The 18,911-nt window shown below is 33.4% G+C and overlaps 1 protein-coding gene across 6 annotated transcripts in view; it reads right to left on the reverse strand.

Annotated features, from left to right (window-relative positions):
• Positions 1 to 18,911, reverse strand: part of PIGN (phosphatidylinositol glycan anchor biosynthesis class N) — a 95,166-nt gene that overhangs the window by 58,597 nt on the left and 17,658 nt on the right. For all 6 annotated transcript variants that reach the window (XM_036229083.1, XM_036229078.1, XM_036229080.1 and 3 more), the window contains 8 exons: positions 18,546 to 18,676; positions 17,609 to 17,725; positions 15,212 to 15,252; positions 13,165 to 13,224; positions 11,802 to 11,894; positions 11,284 to 11,339; positions 3,015 to 3,093; positions 1,907 to 2,086 (listed from right to left, as the gene is read on the reverse strand). In XM_036229083.1, the coding sequence (XP_036084976.1) occupies positions 1,907 to 2,086; positions 3,015 to 3,093; positions 11,284 to 11,339; positions 11,802 to 11,894; positions 13,165 to 13,224; positions 15,212 to 15,252; positions 17,609 to 17,725; positions 18,546 to 18,676 (757 nt within the window). The remainder of the gene's footprint in view (positions 1 to 1,906; positions 2,087 to 3,014; positions 3,094 to 11,283; positions 11,340 to 11,801; positions 11,895 to 13,164; positions 13,225 to 15,211; positions 15,253 to 17,608; positions 17,726 to 18,545; positions 18,677 to 18,911) is intronic.

Below are 18,911 nucleotides of genomic sequence, written 5' to 3' on the forward strand. Positions count from 1 at the left end.
AAAGCAAAAGATATCTAACTGGCAAAAGCAAAAAAGAAGAATATATAGAAGAATATGTAGAAGTTAAATGGTGAGTTCATTTAAGAGGAGCCTAAATTACTCCACCCAGATTATAAGCATCATAACCACTAAATTTCAGGTAGTCTTAAGTTTAAATAGGGCCTAACTATTGCAAAGTATCCAGGAATAGTGGGGCTTAATAAATATTGTTGACTATCCCAGTATAATAATATGTTTTCCCAGCTCTGCTTCTGTATATATTTTAATTTGCTTTAATTCTTACCCTCTCCCTATAGTCTAACTGTTAAAGTTCCACCAAGGCTTACATTGTCTTGTTATTATCACCCTAGCTCTAAGATTTTAGTCTTTGTACCACACTTAAACATTTAACATTTAACATATATTAAAGTTGTTAAGCATTAAAGTTGTCTTTTGTAATATAGTGCAGTATGGTGACCTACATCTGATAAGGTTAGGTTATATGTATACATCTACTACCCTCTCTATCTAATTCTAAGCTCCTTGAGGGCAGAATCTGAATTTTATATTTCTTTGCCTAGCCTCTGCAGCATCTAGCACTGTACTGTACTGTACCCTCAATTAAATATTGGTCACATTATCAGATTAATGAATAAGAACTACCAGCTATGAAATCTATTGCCACATCAATCTCAAGATGTCATATCCTTTCTCAAGAATCTGAACATCAAGGTAAATATGAAAAGGCAGTGTTTGGCACAAGATGGCCCTGGATTCAAATCTTGATTCTTCCACATTCTAGCTGAGTGTCCTTCTGGAGGTTACCTGAACAGCTTCAGTTTCTTCTTTTATAAAGAAAAATTATAATGTCTACTTCCAGCAGTGCTATGCGTATAAAATGGCAAAATAAGTTTCAAGTACCCAACAGAAGGGCTAGAGACAGTCATTATTAAAACATAATTGTTTCTGTCTCTTTTCTTATCATATAAGAAATTATTCTTATTCTAGCCAATATCATATATATTCAAATAATGAAAATTACTTGAAGGAAATTATTTAAGATACATTAAAGCACTATAAAAAATTGGAATGAACACTACTACTGCTCCTCCTTCCATATTAGAAAAATAAAATATAAAATTGGAAGAAGTTAACCACTGGAAGTCTTTTCGGGCTGTTATTATTAGTAATATACTACCCAGACATATTACCTTTCGGAAGATTCAGAAATGGCCATGGTCATTAGAGAGAACAAAGTAAAAGAAGTGAAAGTGGTATATTCCTTCTGGTAAATGACAGCATACATTTTAAAATAGTAAAATTTTTTAATGCAGTAAAACCATATTTGTAGGATTAATATAAAGTATTATTAATGAGGTTTTCTTTTTGACATTGAAATGATAGTAAACTAGGGACTAATTCTTAAAAAGAGGATAAACAGAAAGTTCTGGAGATGCGTAACAATTTCAGAAAGTTGAAAGACAGTAAAAGTAGTTCCAGGAAAACATACACTATTTAAAAAGGGACATCACTTTTCAACTCCTAAACTTTTAATATCAGATAAAGTTAAATATATTGCTTCAAAGTAGTTTTCTGACCACCAATACTAGAAACATATGGAATAATTATGACATGCTAAATAATTACTTAGCATGTCATAATGCCATGGAGAATTTAAGTGATACAGCTATATTTATAGCTCTGTTAAGTTATAGGGCCATTATCACGAATAGACCATTTTCCCAACTAAAGAAATAGAGATAACTGAGAAAAAAAGACCAAACCCAACAAAAGAAATGAAAGATAAGAGCATAGCACAACTTGCACACTGTATGAACTCATCACAGTAGATCGGATACAACTTCTTTCCTCAGTCCTAGAGATTTTACACCATCATCTGCATCTTCATTATATTTTCTGAACATACCTTAACTTTGCTGACACTTCTGGTAAGGCTGGAATGAGACTTGATGATATGCAGAGAAGCATAAGATGCCCATCCTACAAAGCCAAGCACAACATTGAAGCCCAAAAAGAATCTGTCGTAAGTGTGATAATAGGACAGTCCTTGCAGTGCAAGCTGGATCAGCTCCTGGCAGAGGGAGACCTGCGGAGAAAGGAAAATATAACTTGCCACATGGAAGGAGTAAGAAACCTCAGTTTCGAAGGAAGAAAAACTATTAGAGTAACTGTAGATAATGGATCAAAAATAGATTTTAATTGGTTAAGGATCTTCTTGCAAAGTATAAGAAAAACTCCTGAATAAAATGAATTTTTATATCTTGATAAGGGCATTTAAAATGTAAACTATTATATGTGCAGTGATTTAAAATGATTCGTTTTGTGAAAATTATCTTCAGATGAAATATTAAAGAAAGAAATAAAAGCTCTCTAATACAGGTCCCAAATAATAGGAATGTCCACAATTATATCAATTTATATTTTCTCGTATTAGATTACCCAGATCGGTTAAAAACATCATTAAACTACCTTAATATTTTAGAGAAGAATAGCTTATCATTTTAAAGTCATAACACAATTAAGCATTATAAATGCATGGTATTACTTAGGAAATTTTAAAGACTGAAATAGAATTCTTTCCTACTTTAAAATTATATGACCATCTGACAAAGAGAAGATTAGTGAAGAGCATAGCAGAGTAGGGACTGGGAGAGGTCAAAGCGTCTATGAAATCGGTAGCCTTTGTGATAGTGTGTTGATAATTCCAAATGTGCAAACATATAATAGTCTAAAATACTATACGTAAGTATGGTGACAGAAATTGGGATTATACTTATTCATTATAGAAAATAGCAACTGTTCATTTCCAGTGCTAACCCAAAAAAGTTTACCCCAATATCTGAAATCAGAGAACCTGTCTATGGCTAAAGCAGCGAGTCAGGAAATGTAACCCTTCCTTGAGTTTCAGGAAAGCTCCCTGGCCTGCTCACGTGACTCTCAATTGCCACACTTTGCCCCTCCCCGCAACCAAAATGGTGATCAGCTATTTATATATACAAGGCCTGCATACTCACTGCTTCCTCAAACTTGTTCTGTTTTATGTAAGATCTTGCTTTTCTTAAAAGGTTGAGGTGTTTAGAATCAGAAAGCAACCTGCAAAAAGAAAAAAGGTTAAATTTAAAATATTTAATCATTTCAATTATATTTTTTCTTGTCTTTTTTTTTTTTGCTTAATTAAAAAAATAAAAGGATGGTGAAAATTTTTAAAAAATTAACCTTCAGCTATATTGTATTATTGCCAGTTATCTGAAATCTTCCAAGAAATAACTTATAGCTAAATATGATTTTCTTGACTCAAAGTTTCATCTGCCGAACTATACTTATGACAGTCACATAATACATCATTTTGAAGAAATGTAATACTCTCGCTAGCAAAGAAATTCGGACGAAATCAGCATAATGAATGGAACAGCAAAGTGTGATGTGAGTTCCACCACACTGCCCTCCTGTGCTCAGGGCAGAAGTGATAGACCTGGCAGAGCCATCAGGTGCTTTGTAGCCCTGGGCCAGACGGGGCCTGAGAATCTGCTTTATTAAGGAGCTTCAGGCAGAGTCCACCCAACGATCAAAGTTAGCAAACAATTTGAACCAATTTGTCCTTATTATACCACACCATGTACCTTTTTTGGTCCCCCTATCTTTCATTTCTTTCTCCATCATTTCCCTGTCCTTCTTTTACCACAGTAGAGATCTTAGATACACGAGAAATACTCCTAACAACATTAAAAAAAAAAAAATGTGTATCTAAAGACATTACGTTTATGGAATGTAGAAACTGAGGAAATACAACCACAACTCAATTACCTGATTGAACATATACTGCTTAGCTAAAACCTACATATTACTAGAGTGAATAAATACCTTTACATTTAAAAAGCGCAAAAAAGTTATTTAAGGATATATTAGATCATACAAAACTCATATTTTTGTATGTCAAAAGCTACTAAATTAAATATTGGCAATTTCATGTGGTACAACATAATATGATCACAAATCATCTTTGTGCTTGGTTCCAGCAGTCTCTGAAGAGTTAAGAGTGAGATGCGTAGAAGTAAATCTTTTAAGCAACACTATTAATTTGGGTGGGATCGAAGACTTCTTTCAGAATCCACAACTGTCTATAAAAAATGCACATAATCTGAAGTCTTACATACAATTTCAGAAAATTCATGCACCTCAGAGGCTCATCTATAAACCTTCTAGAGTTCTCCGGGAGGCCCTGATAAAGAGTCTGTGCTACACTCAGGGCTCCCAGAGCTTTCAGTTCAGGGGAGCCCGATCACTGGTTCAGACTGCAAGAGAATGCACCATCCCTGAACTCAGTGGGATTGGGAGGAAAAAGGCACCAGGAAGCAAGAACACATTAAAGAAAAGTTACTTCAAAATGTTGTAACAATCAGGTCTCTGTCCTTCAGACACCACACATTTTATGTCTTCCTAGTGGTCTTAGAAATGGAATCACGGGCCAACGGGCAAGGCATTCTTTGAAGGATGTATCTTAACTGAATTTTCCAATTCCTATAAAACCCTTCTAGGTGGTCTCCCGCCCCTCGCCCTGGTCCGCTCCGCCTCCAAACACACCCTAACTCACTTCTAGTTGATGTGGGCACCTCACTGTCTACTTCACCAGTTCTAAACTTCCTGGCCTCTTGATGACCACCTCCTTCTATTCTACTTAACTTCCCATTATCCCAAATGTATACCCTCGGCTACAAAATTGTTAAAATCTTCACCTATCTTGTATTCATATCTGAGTTCTTGTTCATAAAGATCCTCTCCTCTGTGCTTTCCAAAAATCAAATCTTCATCATCCTTTATGGTCCACTCGAATTTCCATCTCACAACATTAACACTTTAGTGTGGTCTAATGAGCAATTTATTTCTCTTTAATTAAAATTTAACCTCCATGTGGGCCATTAATTATTGCCATTAATATCCACAATAATACCTAGCAAAATGCTAAGCACATAAAATGAATAAATAAATCTTAATTGACTAAAATGCTGTTGAAATATTGCAAGCCTAAAAAAGGAAAAGAAATCAGAGAACAAAACACATTGCCATTCTTAAAGCACCAAATGATTTGCTAAATTAAATAAAAAGATGAAAAGAAAGCTTGTCTGGAACTAAATTAAATTACTTAAGCAAATTTAATATGCAATCTCAAGTGAAGTCTTAAGAATGAGAAAAACATTTTTAAAGAGAAATATTTATGCTGTATTACATTAATTATATTACATTGTATTATAACATGAAATATTATGTTGTATAGAGAGTACTTAGGTAAAGAAATCACTGTCAGGTTAATTTATGTTTTTCCTAAAATGGATTATTTATAAACTTTGGGACATACTGAAGCTTCAGAATATATCTGGAAGCCATCAAAATGTTCTGTACAAACCTCACTGTAGCATTATGACATTAAAGACTATTAGAAAAAATTTGTCCCCCAATATAATTATTTTCTTTAGTTTTCCATAAGCTGAGGAATATAAAATAAATCTTAGTATTACATATTTTAAACATAAAGAAGTTCTGTGAGAAATGCAAAGTCCAGAACATAAGGTACAATATGTTAACAGTTATGTAAAAAAAGACAAAAAAAAAAAAAATGACAACAGTAAAACAAAGGGAATTGGTGAAGGAGTAAAGGAATATTATAAATTAAAATAAAGGGGATCTCCATGTGTTAACATGGATAAATCTTGAAAATCATACTGAATGGAAAAATAATTGTAAAAATTGGTAGATTTAAAAAATAGGGATTCGATTATATTATATCATTTTATTTCTTAAGAAACAAAAAGGCTCTAAAGAAATATGGTAAAATGTTAACTTTTCTTAAACCTGGATTGTGGGTACAAAAATTTTTCTTATAGTCTCCCTTCTTTTCAGTATATTCGAAGTACTTCAAAATTTAAAAAATTTTAAATGTGTTAGCAAGAGGGATATATATAGATATGTACATACATATATTATATAGAGAGACAGAAGCATAAGAAACTACAACTTTGACTCCAGGGAAAAAGAATGGAAGGCTGAGACATGGGGAAGGTAACTTTTTATGACTGCTTGTGTGATTTTTATTGTGTATACGCATTACTTTTTTTACACATTTCACTAACCAGTTTTGTTTTTCATAAAATAATTAAAACATTAAGATTTAACCATAGTTATTGGGTATGAAAGAGAAATTTGTGTATACTAACGCTCCAAGAATAACTAAGAGGCTTGATAATATAGATAATATAAAATTAAAAATCAATTTGCAGGTACTAAAAAGCTGTTGAGACCACCAAGAATTGAAGGGTTAAAATCTCAGAGAGAAGGAAACCACAGAAAACTAATTCAACATTCTACAAAACTGTAACCCTTAAGGCATTTGTCATTCTTATTCTTGGCACAGGGCAAAAGGCCGAGAATTTGGGCACATAGCTGCTAAGAGATAAAGAATCCAATAGAGCCCCTGGCAATCTTAAAAGATAGCAGAGATAAAAATTAAAGTTTGTGGTTTCCAATGTAGGCAAGCCTTGAGGACCAAAAAGAGAAAAAAAATAATATTCAATTTTCATGCTGCATTTTTTTAAAAAGACAAGAAAAGAAAACCGTCTGGAATTATTTAATTTAATACAGATTCTGAAGTAAAGTCTTACAAAGAATGAGAGAAGGAACTTTTATAAGCAAGAATTTATACTCTATTATATACAAACTCAGCTCAGGTTAAGAAGTAGAGCCCAAGTCCTGACGAGAAAGCAAGTCAGAAGGACGTGGAATTAATACGCAGCAGGGCTCTACCACTGTGCAGGACCAAAGGACAAGCAGCTAAGAAGAAAGTCCCAGAAAAGTGGACAGAAGATTGGCAGTCTCAAGATGAGAGAGACAAAATTTGCTGTTCAGGAGCCACCAGAAAGGAAGGGCACTCGGTAACACAACGAACTTTCAACCAAGATCTAACGGCAGAGTCAAACAGAAGGTGAGGAGACCTAACAAAACTGACACGGCCTAGAGTGAGCTGCCACGCACTGTGCCTGTCAGAGGGAGGGTAAGCCCTCTCGGGAGAGTGAGGGAATTCAGAGCTTCTACAACTTTTAATATATGATGCTACGTTCATTTACAAACTAAAGACTCAACAACAGGACCAACGGAAAAAAGACAAGTGAGATAAACTCACTAACAATATGGTTATTGTATTGTTATCAGGTACAGACTTTTAAATAATTGTGGTTAATATATTCAGTAATATAGAACAAGATAGAAAGTTGCACCAAAGAACTGGAATCTATTTTTTAAATGGATGGAAATGGAAATTCCAGAATTGAGAAAATGTAATAGCTAAAATTAAAAACTCAATAGCAGCAAACTGAAGAAAGCCAAAGAGCTCTGATGTATTTGGAGACAGGTCAGTAGAAAATTATTTTGTGTGAACTTTAGAGAGGAAAGAATTTAAAATACAGAAAGATCATTAAAAAAACCAGACAAGTCATTGTGAACAGACTTTAAATATATACACACATACACACACCTGTGTATATATACATACACATACACATGTAATTGGAATCCTAGAGAAGAGAATTTAGCAGGAGTAATATTTGATTGTAATAGCAACACAACATTTCTACATAGTAATTTGTATGAAAAAAATTCATTTATTGACTAATCTTTTATATTGAAAACATCAAGTTTTAAAAGACTCTATTAGCAACATGTTATGCTTAAGTAAAAAAAAAAAAAAGAGAGAAACGAGGATTAACTGTGCACATTCCTTTGCTGTGATTGCTATTATTCCATCCTTTTCCCATAGTTATTTGAAGACTGTAGAAGAAAGTAAACCATGTTTTAGGATTATCAATAATTTTATTATCAATTATTCAAGATGAACTAATGTTTGGAGAACAAAATCTCCTTAAAATGCTGCCCTTTAAAGTATTCTATCTTCTTTACTCAGATTTTTATTATAAAAATATTTCACTTATTTACACATAATATTTTAGAGATGCCCGGTGATATTTAAGCCATTCCTTTTTAGAATACCTATTTAAAGAAAAAAAATATTTTAAGATAAAGACAGAGAAAGCAGAATAAAAATCATTTCTAGAATAATCTGCATTCTGTAGAACAATGATGCAGAATCATGTCATTTTTCATGTCATAACTGAGTACATTATATTTTTCTATGTATGTGCGTGATGTATAAGTTATTTCTTAAAAAAGAATTTCAGTTTTGAGGCAGAAATTAGACTTCTATTAAGGTACTTAGGAAATCAGATGGCTGAAGTGATAAAAAGATTCACATTAAACCAGTATTTGAATTTGGTCTAAGGGAAAAACGTTAATCCATGTTAGCCTAAAGAAACAAGTACATTAAAAAGAACAAAGTACCTTTTGTCATTTTAGTAGAAAATACATTAAAATATTTTGTTAAAATTTAGTTAAGTTCCCTGAATTCACATAAGGAGTTTTAAATAAAAGATAATATGTTTTTATTAGCAAAGCACAGTCTCCTTCCCATTTTCAGTTTTTTCTAAAATATCTCTTAAAACTCTTTTTGTTCTTTACTAATTTCATAAATTTTTTTTATTTTAAAGTTTGCTTTGTCTTCATTTGACCTCTAAATACCCATTTTTCAAATATAGTTTTTCCTCCTTTTCAAGGTACTTTCACATACAGGCAAACCTTTTATGCTTCTCCTAGTCATGTAGCGCCACCTGATGGCCAGCCCTTAGAATAGCACTGGGGTCTACTGGACCCAATTCTAGCTTTGACTTTCTTTTTTGAGCAACCCTATTCGTTGGAATGAATTATTTAGAGGTATTTAAAACAGCAAAGATAAAATTGACATGTTTTTTAAAATAACAATAAAATAAGATATACAAGTACCATATGGAGTCATTGGATCCTTTTACAAGTCGAAGATATGTTATAGGATTTTAGCAATCTTATTTCTCCTGTATCTTGAAACATTTCTATTTTATCATCCTAGAAATTATTACATTATTCATCAATTATTAATGCTAGCAAAGACTAAATAAGATAATGGAAGAATGGTGAAAATACACGGTTAAAATAAAATCTAGTGATGTGGGTGAAATTGATCATGTAAGTAAAATCTCAAGATTATGAATTTTCAGATGTTAATAAATTTTCTCAAACTTAAGAATTAGTGAGTGAACAATATATTCCTAAAAAGAAAAAGAAAATATGGTACTTCTTCAAGAGGAAAGAACGTCACCACACAACTATTTGTGATGAGAATCTGAGCTGTTTCACAAAAATAAAAATGTGTGGCAACAGTATTCTTTCATCTTTTATCATAGCTATGTGCCAATATTTACCTGATATAGTTTCAAAGTGGACAATGCTGATATCAGGTGTATATATAACGGTGATTAGAAGGAAACAGATGGTGTAGAAATGAAAACAATTCATTGGATTAGAGAAAAATAAGAGATCCATTGTACTCAAATGGTAAACAGTGATAACTTTTTCCTGGTTTACTGAACACATGAAATAGGGTGGGAGAAAGAAACTATTCATAATAGTAATAAAATATCTAGGAATAAAATAATGAGAGATGTACACTGCAGGGAAAACTATAAAATTTTACATAAGGACATAACAGGAGATATAAACAAATAAATGCTGAATAATAATGTTCAATATGTAAAATATCAATATCAATAATGTTCAATATGTAAAAATATCAATTTCCTAAATATTGTGTAATAACAAAATAATTTTTTACATAACTCAAGATGATTTTAAAATTTATATGGAAAATAAAATTTTTATTCACATCCATGATTTTTATAGTTTTATGATCCATGCCAATGATTAAAATACCTATTATTTTTAAAATATTTTATCAAAGCAATATATGCATATAAATTCAAAATTTCAAAAAGAGAACATAATGACAACCAATAAATCCCTGCCTCACCCTTCTCATCTCCCAACTCTCCAAACCAGAGACAAATACTTTTCAAGTAGCTGTTTTTAGTTATTCTTTAGATGCTTCCATTTTTCTTAATTATATGCTTTTATTATTATTTCTTGACTTGATGACCTGAGGTACCTTCCACTGACTCTCCACTGACTCTGGCTGTCCCTGCCATCTCTGCCCCCCTCAATGTGGTTCTATTACCATTTCTACCTCTTCTGTTGGCTGTGTTGGTGGTCACTTTAATAATCTAATACCTAAACTTCTGTCTTATAATTCTCTCAGCTAAAGCTAGAATCTCCACATTCTCTTTTATAAGGACAGTAACATCACTACTATTTCATTTATATGTTTTTCCCCTTCTGTCTTCCAACCTGTAAACTTCCTCATTGTCAAGGCTGGTAATGTTCACACTCTATTCTGTAATCATAATTAAGCCTCCCTTGCTTTAGTTTGGTTTATGAATACCACACTCGTGTTACATAAGTTGTCAAATAGAATTCCAATAAGTCATTCAATCACATCCCTAACACCCATATTTCGAACACTTTATTTTGGTCAAGAGCAAAATTCTCCCTAATTAAATGTGAATCGTTGCTAATTGAAAATGAACCTCAAGGAAGTTGAATAAACCTGCCTAAGTCAGTATGCAGAGCCAGGTTTGTGACCTGGATCCCTCCGTTTCTGATTCAAGGAAAATACACCTTTCTGGGATCTCAGCAAAATTTGCTGCCCACCAAAGTCTGCTCTCCTCTTTGCCCATCTAATAGTTGTATTTCACAGAATTGTATCTTTAGCCTTTACCACTTTCTACACTCTCTCTAGAACCTGCTACATGTGTAACAGTTCCACCACCATCTTTATGCTCATGGCTCTAACACTTTTACAACCAACTCTCATCTCTACCTTGAAATCTGCATCCCTGTTTTCTAACCAATTAATTGATATCTTAAAATTTAAGTTGAACTAAGTAAAATTCATTCACCCTTTCCTCTCAAAATAGCTCTTCTTTCTTTCTGTAAACCATATGGTACCAGTACCCTCTCAATCGACCAAGCCAAGAGCCCCCCCCACACGTTTCGCAGTCAAGCCCTGTTGAATGTATCTCCGTAATGTTTCCTATATTTCGCTGCTCCCCTGCACCTCGCCTAACAGCCATTCGAAGATACCTAGCATCCAGCTCATTATTTACAAAAACAATAGAAGAGGCTTTCATTTTGGAATTTGTACTAATGTATACAAAAAAAAGGACAAAGTTTCTAAGTAACTAATCTATCCTCTCAGCATTTAAACTCATTGAAAAATTCTTTCCTACAAGTTAATAAAAAATATAAAAGACTTACTTAAATGGTGTAAACAAAAATGATAAAGTAACTTCTTTTTTCTGAGTCATTTTCACCTGGGAATCAAGTATGAAAATATTTTATTATAAATGAAAAAATTAACAATATTCATCTAAAAATGAATAAACATCCATCAAAATGTTTCTTTGGGGATGTTTAACTACTTTGAAGATAAATGGAATTTCGTGTTACTATATTACTTCATAAATACTTAAAGAAAAATTTAACATTATCATTCTATCATACTAAACTGAGAATTAAGCATATCAAGCCTGCAAAATAACATTCTATAACAGTATTAATAACAGAAAGTTTCAGTTAAACGGTCACCTCTTTATGCTCTTAATGCACAGAATAAGCATGTGTAGTGGTCTTATAAGTAGGGAGACTCCTCAAAGGGAATTCTACACTCTCAAACTGATTCATGGAATGTGCACCTCAGAAATGTGAAACTTTCTATCTTAATATATTCGATTTTTTAAACTGTAGGAGTGTCCATTGTGTGTGTCTTATTTTACCTTGAACTGTTCAAGAATCTGTACTGCATTCGTAAACATGCTCTCTGCTTTAAAGACATCAGTGTTGTTGAGATAATCCACAGGAAGAATTCCCTGTAAACAAATACTAGATTAATATTAACAAAGTTCATGCTAGTCTCATAAAACAAAACAGACACATGAAGGAAGCAATGAAGACCACACATATGGACAAATAAATTACTGAAATAGTTAAACAAAAAATCTTTTTTTAAACCACAAATGAAAAATGTTCTATTACTTATCTCACAAAGAAGATGTGATTAAAGCAAAAGAGATGAACTAAGTTTAACAAAACCTAACATTTATTGAAAGATTACTATGTGCCAGGCAGTAACCAAGTGCTAGGCAATAACCAAGTACTTTGCACAAACAAAAAAAATCACTATGGCGGGCCACAGCTTACATACGTAAAAAGGAAAAAAAAGACATAATAAGAAACATGAGAGTATATTACGCATAGTAAGAGTAAAGACCGTTGTGTGAAACTTTCGTTTCAGTTACACACGTACACATATACTTACCACTATAGGGGTCATATTACTCTGGGTCTAAGCTAGAATACATTTTTTTGTTTCTTTGATGTGAAGAACTAAGAGAATGGCTGGTTGGAATGGATTTTTGTTGTTGGTTTGTTTTTGGCTTTTCCGGATCCACTTCCCACTCTTAGCAGCATTGAAATTCTACATGGAGAACTCCCCCTGCCCTCCCGCTCCGCCCCGGGGTGGAGCACAGGTCTCAAATGGGGCTCCACCTCCTCGGTGCAGGGTGCAGGGCAGACAACCAGCGCTGGACCACTCGAAAGGTGAGCACTGGCCTTTGACTCTTGCGAGTCAAGGAACAGAAAGCAGAATAACAGGTGTAATGCTACTCTGCCCTAGTACTGGTGCCCCGAGCCAACCAGCCCTGCCAGGGGACCGGAATTTGGTTCTTTCCTCGTCTCCAGAGCTCTCTTGGTTCCGGCTGATTTCCAGGCCTGGGTTTTGAGCACCCCTTTCACTCAGCAAACCACCATCTTTTTAATAACTCCTTTCAAATGGATTCACTTTCTGCTGTTTGCAATAAAAACAATTTATATGTTTTCATCACTTGTAACTAAAATACAAAGTTATATAGCTATGTAAATTTAGAAAATAAAAAATTTTAAAGAAAAGCTGTTAGGCTTGTACTCCATGTTGCAGATGAAAATACGTACACAATTTTAAGGTATTACATATTTAGAAAGAAATATAAAGGGAAACATTGTTTTAAATGTAATTATTGTTCAGAAACCCATAAAAAGTAAAATTTACTGTACAATAAATTTTTTTATTCTGAGAGTTGATAAGAAAATTTTATTCCTTACCACTGAATTAAGGGGAAAGGGAACTCCAATAAGAGAAGCCATCAATGGTGCAATATCAGCCTACAAACAGAAAAGGTTCAATTCTAAGTTATCTACAGACATCAACAAGGAAATTAAATAATTTAATGCAACTGTATTTTGGAATAGAAGCTGCCTCTGCCCGAAAGCCCTCCCTCTACCTTGGCCTGGGAACTCCTCCTATCCTTCAACCTCAGCTCAATATTCAATGTCTCAGGAAACCTTTGCAGACCACGTAATCTACAGACATAGGAGTGCCCCCTTATCCTGAGGATAGGGGATACATTCCAAGACCCCCACTGGATGCTGAAATGCCTGCGATAAAACCAAACCCTATATACACTCTATTTTTCCTTTTCATACCTACCTTTTCACTTAAAGGAAGCATCGTAAGGCTTCTCTGCGGTATTTCTGAATTGCCGGCGTCACTATTCTTACGCTTTCAGGTTATTAAAATCAGGGTGACTTGAACACAAGCACTGTGACACTAGGACAGTCGATCCGATAATCGAGATGTCTACTGTGTGACTAAAGGGTGGGGCGTGTCCACAGTGTGGAGACGCCGAACAAGGGAGGAGTCACGTCCCGCGTGTGATGGAGAGGGACAGAAGATTATTTCAACATGCTACTCAGAACAGCATGCAATTTACAACTTATGAATTCTTATTTCTGGAATTTTCCATTTAATATTCTCAGACTGTGGTTGATGGTAGGCAACTGAAACCATGGAAAGTGAAACCGCAGATAAGGGCGGACTACCAGACGTCCACTCTGTTCTCACGGTTTCACGGGCCTCTTTTGTAGTCCTCATCACAGCTATGATTTTACATTTATTTGTATAATGACTTGATTAATATCTGTTCTCACCCCTAAAGTACAAGTGTCCCTGGTCAAGGAATGCGTCTGCTTTTCCTCACTGTTACATCCCTTATGCAACGCTTAATGTTAATGTTGGCGTGATGTTTAATACTGTAGACACAGAAAATGTTGATGGAAGAAACAGAGAAACTCTCATCTAATGCAGACCTGAAGTAGGATTACTAAAAGAGCAACAGCTGAAACTATATTCAGTTTTTTATTATAACCCAGTCTGGCTAAAAGTAAAATATATTCTTGTTTTATGGTCTTCGAGTTATTCCTAACCCTTTGACAGTGACTTTTTGCAAATTAATAAACTGCTATTCTAATTTTACACATTTTCATTTACTTGGGTAATATATATCCATCCTGAGAGAGGAGAATGCTCTTAGTGTGTTGAGAAAGAATAGGCTTTGGTGACCACAGGCCTGAAAATGAGATCCTAGACCTTGGATTATCTGCCACAATAAGGAATGTCAGCTTGTGAGGTGACCTGCAGATGACAAGATAATCCTGCCATTTTGGAGGCCATATACCAATGATGCTACACCTTCTACAAATAGTAAAGAAGGCTATTTACACTGCTTATCTTCAACAATAAAAATTCTGTGTTTCTTATTTACAGTGATGTTACCAGTCTTACTTGATTAGGTTGCACATGCATTTTCCTGTAATATAAAGTTTCTAGCTGGGTAATCTACACTCATGTCACTTTTTTCCCATTGTATCTATAAGGATCCTGAGTGGAATTAAAGATAAAATATATGTTAATAAAAAAGAAACAGTGACTGACATACGACAGGAAAGAAACCTGGAATAAGGTTTTATTGAATCTGTGCTTAGAGCAACTAAGCAAGGAAGCCATGACAAGAAATCAAAGAATTTTTTAACAGGCATGAAAAATTCAATTTACATAATAATTCTTTAAGTAGCCAATGTTATTTGAAGGGCGCTCTTTTAGTTTTACTTGAGGCTTTCTTTTTGCCAAAAGAAAGATTAGTTGGGTTAAAATATTTGCACTGAAAGAATTTCCCTTGGTAATTGAAATGTTTTGAAAGATTGTTTATCATCATTCTTATTAATACACTTTTTTTTCAGGGATTTTTTTTTTGGTCTAAACTTCTTATAGGATATAAAATTAAATTTGAACATGATTAAATTGAATAAATACCTGATTGATATCTCGTCTCTTCCAGTCTTCCAATTTACATTCTGAAAGACATAATTAGACATAAAAGCTGATATTAAGATTAAAAAAGAATAAATCATTTCATTATTATGAGTGGTCAATGCTTAATGAAATATAGAAGTGTAGGAAGAGTCTATTTTAAGTCAAGTACAAACCATAAGGGTGCTCAAAAAGGCAGAACTGTATATTTTTAAGTGAGAATTTTATATACAAAACTGAAAAGTAAATATTTGGTGTTTTCTGTAACAATTTTTTAAACTTTCAAAATGCTCACTTGGATATAATTGTTTCAAAACATCAAAAAACTAAGGAAGGAAAGATGGAACTAAAAGGCACAATGATAACAACTGTTAGCATGATTACACCTAGCTACAGCCCTGTTCCAGGGAGTTACTTAATATGGCAATTGATAGTCCATTAGTCACCTAAGTTTTTCTTTTTTTTTGTAATGGCAGTTGCTTGCAAAATATCTAAAATTGTAGCTGTGATGCTCCTACCGTCATTAATCCCAAATGTTAAAATAGTATTGTGAGTTGCTATTTAAAATGCCTTCAAAGATAACCTCATTCCCCTCTTTCTACATATAAATTCAGGAATTTCAATAAACAATAACCAAAATGATTATTAGACCATGACTTGATTTAATGACTCTTTAAGATATATTACCAAAAGGTTTCTAAGATATTTTTTATGATGAAATAGCCTTTAATAGCTAATGAAGTTTAAAATATGTGCCTGCTTCTACTAGTCAGCTACAAAAAATTTATGCCAATCACTTGATGAGGAAAAGTAAGTATTCCCTTTCTTTGTAAATTGTGATACTTATAACAGTTTATAAGAAAATACATTCTTTCTGAAATGATTCTTTAATTCATATGATTCTAAAATAATAATTCACTGAGAAATTGAATGCCAAAATAAGTTCTACCTCCTAAGGAGAAACACACTATTTAACCTAACTTCTATTTAGACCCAGTCTAATTCATTTACTGCAGAGCACAGAAATACAAAACAATGTGACTTCTTTGGAAAATAGTTTGGCATTCTGCAAAACAATTAAACAGAGTTTCATATGACTCATTAATTCCACTTCTAGGTATCTAGTCAAGAGAAAGTAAAACAAAAACTTTCACACAAATCTTCATGGCAGCATTATCATAATAGCCAGAATGTGAAAACAAATATCCAAAAGATGTTTGTATAAAATATGGTATATACATCAATGGAATATTATTCGGCTATAATGACTTCTGATGGATGCCACATCTGATGGATAGATGAGCCTTGAGAACAGTATGCCACGTGGAAAAAGCCAAACACAAGAGACGACACAGTTAATGACCCCATTTATATGAAATGTCCACGATAGGCAAATCCACAGAGACAGAAAGTAGATTAATGGTTGCCAGGTGACAAGGAGGGAGAGAAATAAGGAGTGACTGCTAATGGGTATTTTTTGGTGTCGTGGTTATAAAATGTTCTGTAATTAGATAGTAGAGACAATTGCACAACCTTGTGAATATACTAAAAACACTGAATTGTATAATTTTAAAATGAGAATTTTATGGTATAAGAATTGTATCTCAATCAAAAAATAAATTCAATAAAAGAAAGAAAACATCTAGGAAAATTTTATTATACAAACCAAAAACAGTCTTCTCTGGTAAAAATGCCTGAACATGACTTAAGTCCAAATGCCTGGAGAAGGTTTTAAAAGGAAAATTTCTAGGCCTCACCTAGCCTCATAAATCAAAATATGTAGTGACAAGGTCTGGAAATCTGTATTTTAAAAAATACATATATTATTTTAAACAAGTGCTTTCAATGAGTCTGATGCAACTAATCCAGACTGTAAGACATTTGAGAGGAATGTTTTTTGTCCAATTAGTAAAAACTTTGGAACTCTGAAAAAAACCTTACCTTATAAAAGAAGCAGAGTTCCAGGAAAAAGGAATTCTTTTTCCTAACAGATTTAGAACCAAGAGAGTCTTGGGCAACACAGAGAGCCTTCAAAAGCACTAGAGACAGGTAAAACCTGTCCAGTTGTGAAATGTCAAATGTTACACCTGTATGATTTATTTGATCGATAATTATTGCTGGTAAGATTTGACACAGGATTTAATTTAAATCCCAGTAATAATAAAGAATATGAAAAAAAAGCAATAGTACAGTTTATACTTGAACTTTCATAATGCAAATAACAGACTTCATATTTTAAGCTGAATATTATAAACCAAATAACATAAACTATACAAAAGTAATACATAGAAATAGTAATGACACAGTACCAAAATGAAAACTATAACTTGATTTTTTTGAATTTTGGTTTAATTTTTAAATGTTATTATTTACAAAAACAATAAAGATAAATGTTTATACCTTTTAAAAGTGCATCATCAAATTGCTGAGCTGATACTTTTTGGGGATACTTGATTCCAGCTCCCCAAGTGACGAACGGAGTATAAGTCTCTGAAGGATGACCAGTCCCATGGAAACCTACAAAGAAGACACTGAGAATAATAAGACAAGTATATGAGAAATAACTTATACCTAAATATTTATTTTTTAAAAGTTTTTTAAGAATTTATCTATCTCTAGAATGTCTGTTCAGTGACTCTGGTTAAAAGAATAATAATAATAAAAAATAACAATCGGAGAAGATGCCATTGGTGTAAGTTCCAAAGGCAGAAAGAACGGGAAAAGCTCCTTTGGGGAGTAACCACCCAAATTACGGGCAAGCGGTCAAGGCCAGGTCTGTTCTGGAGAGGACAGCAAAGTCTCTACATCTTTTTCTTCCAGGACACTCTGGCTGGCACAGCCCAATCGTCCTTTATGAAGTGGAATCAGCTCACCAGAATTCCATGTTGTGATCTGGGGACCCAGACCTCACCTTCGCCTTGTTTTGTTCTCTGTGTATACACCGTGTTTGCCTTGGGGGTCGCCGCGCAGGGAGTACAGGCTCACCAGGGCAGACATTCAGCAGTCTGAGGTCCCTCGGGGATACTACCTTAACCTCACCCTCTGTGTCATTGCGTACCACTAACCCCAGGTAGAAACAATAGGTACTTTTTGTTTTCTCCTTCCCACTTTTATCTAATTTCTCATTTTAAATGAGAATATATTTTTTCACAGTTAAAAGATTCTTTATATAAGATCAGTCTTTTTTATTTTTTACACTAACATTGTAAGTATATAATTATCACCTTGCGTACACTAATACATGAAATTCTTTCAACATTATATCTGCAAGCTACATTTACCACTACTTTAAACATCTTGATATCTTGATAAACATATCCCTTAAAGAGAGACTAACCCCAGTCTGTCATTCCATGGTCAGAGGTCAAGATAAATGCTGTTTTCTCATCATTTCCATAAAATTCTTTTAAAAGGGACGCTAGTTCTTTGATTCCCTCGTCGACTAGTTTAACATTTTCCTTATATTCCCTATTGAAAAATAAACAGAAGAATTAAATTATATTAATTTGGAAAAACAAAATTTATTCAACATGAATTCATAACATTCAAAGTTAATAACTCCTTCTGGATTTCATCTTTAACATTTTTAAAATATGACCTCTTTAGACTGTTAAAAATGTTTTCTCTGTTTAAAGAAGCAAAAGGGTCTGAAAGAGTTTTCAGAAATGATTTTAAAGGAGGGTACTGATTAGCAAATACATTT

The sequence above is a fragment of the Rousettus aegyptiacus genome, unplaced genomic scaffold, assembly GCF_014176215.1.
Source record: "Rousettus aegyptiacus isolate mRouAeg1 unplaced genomic scaffold, mRouAeg1.p scaffold_m13_p_12, whole genome shotgun sequence".
Classification (NCBI taxonomy): Eukaryota; Metazoa; Chordata; class Mammalia; order Chiroptera; family Pteropodidae; genus Rousettus; species Rousettus aegyptiacus.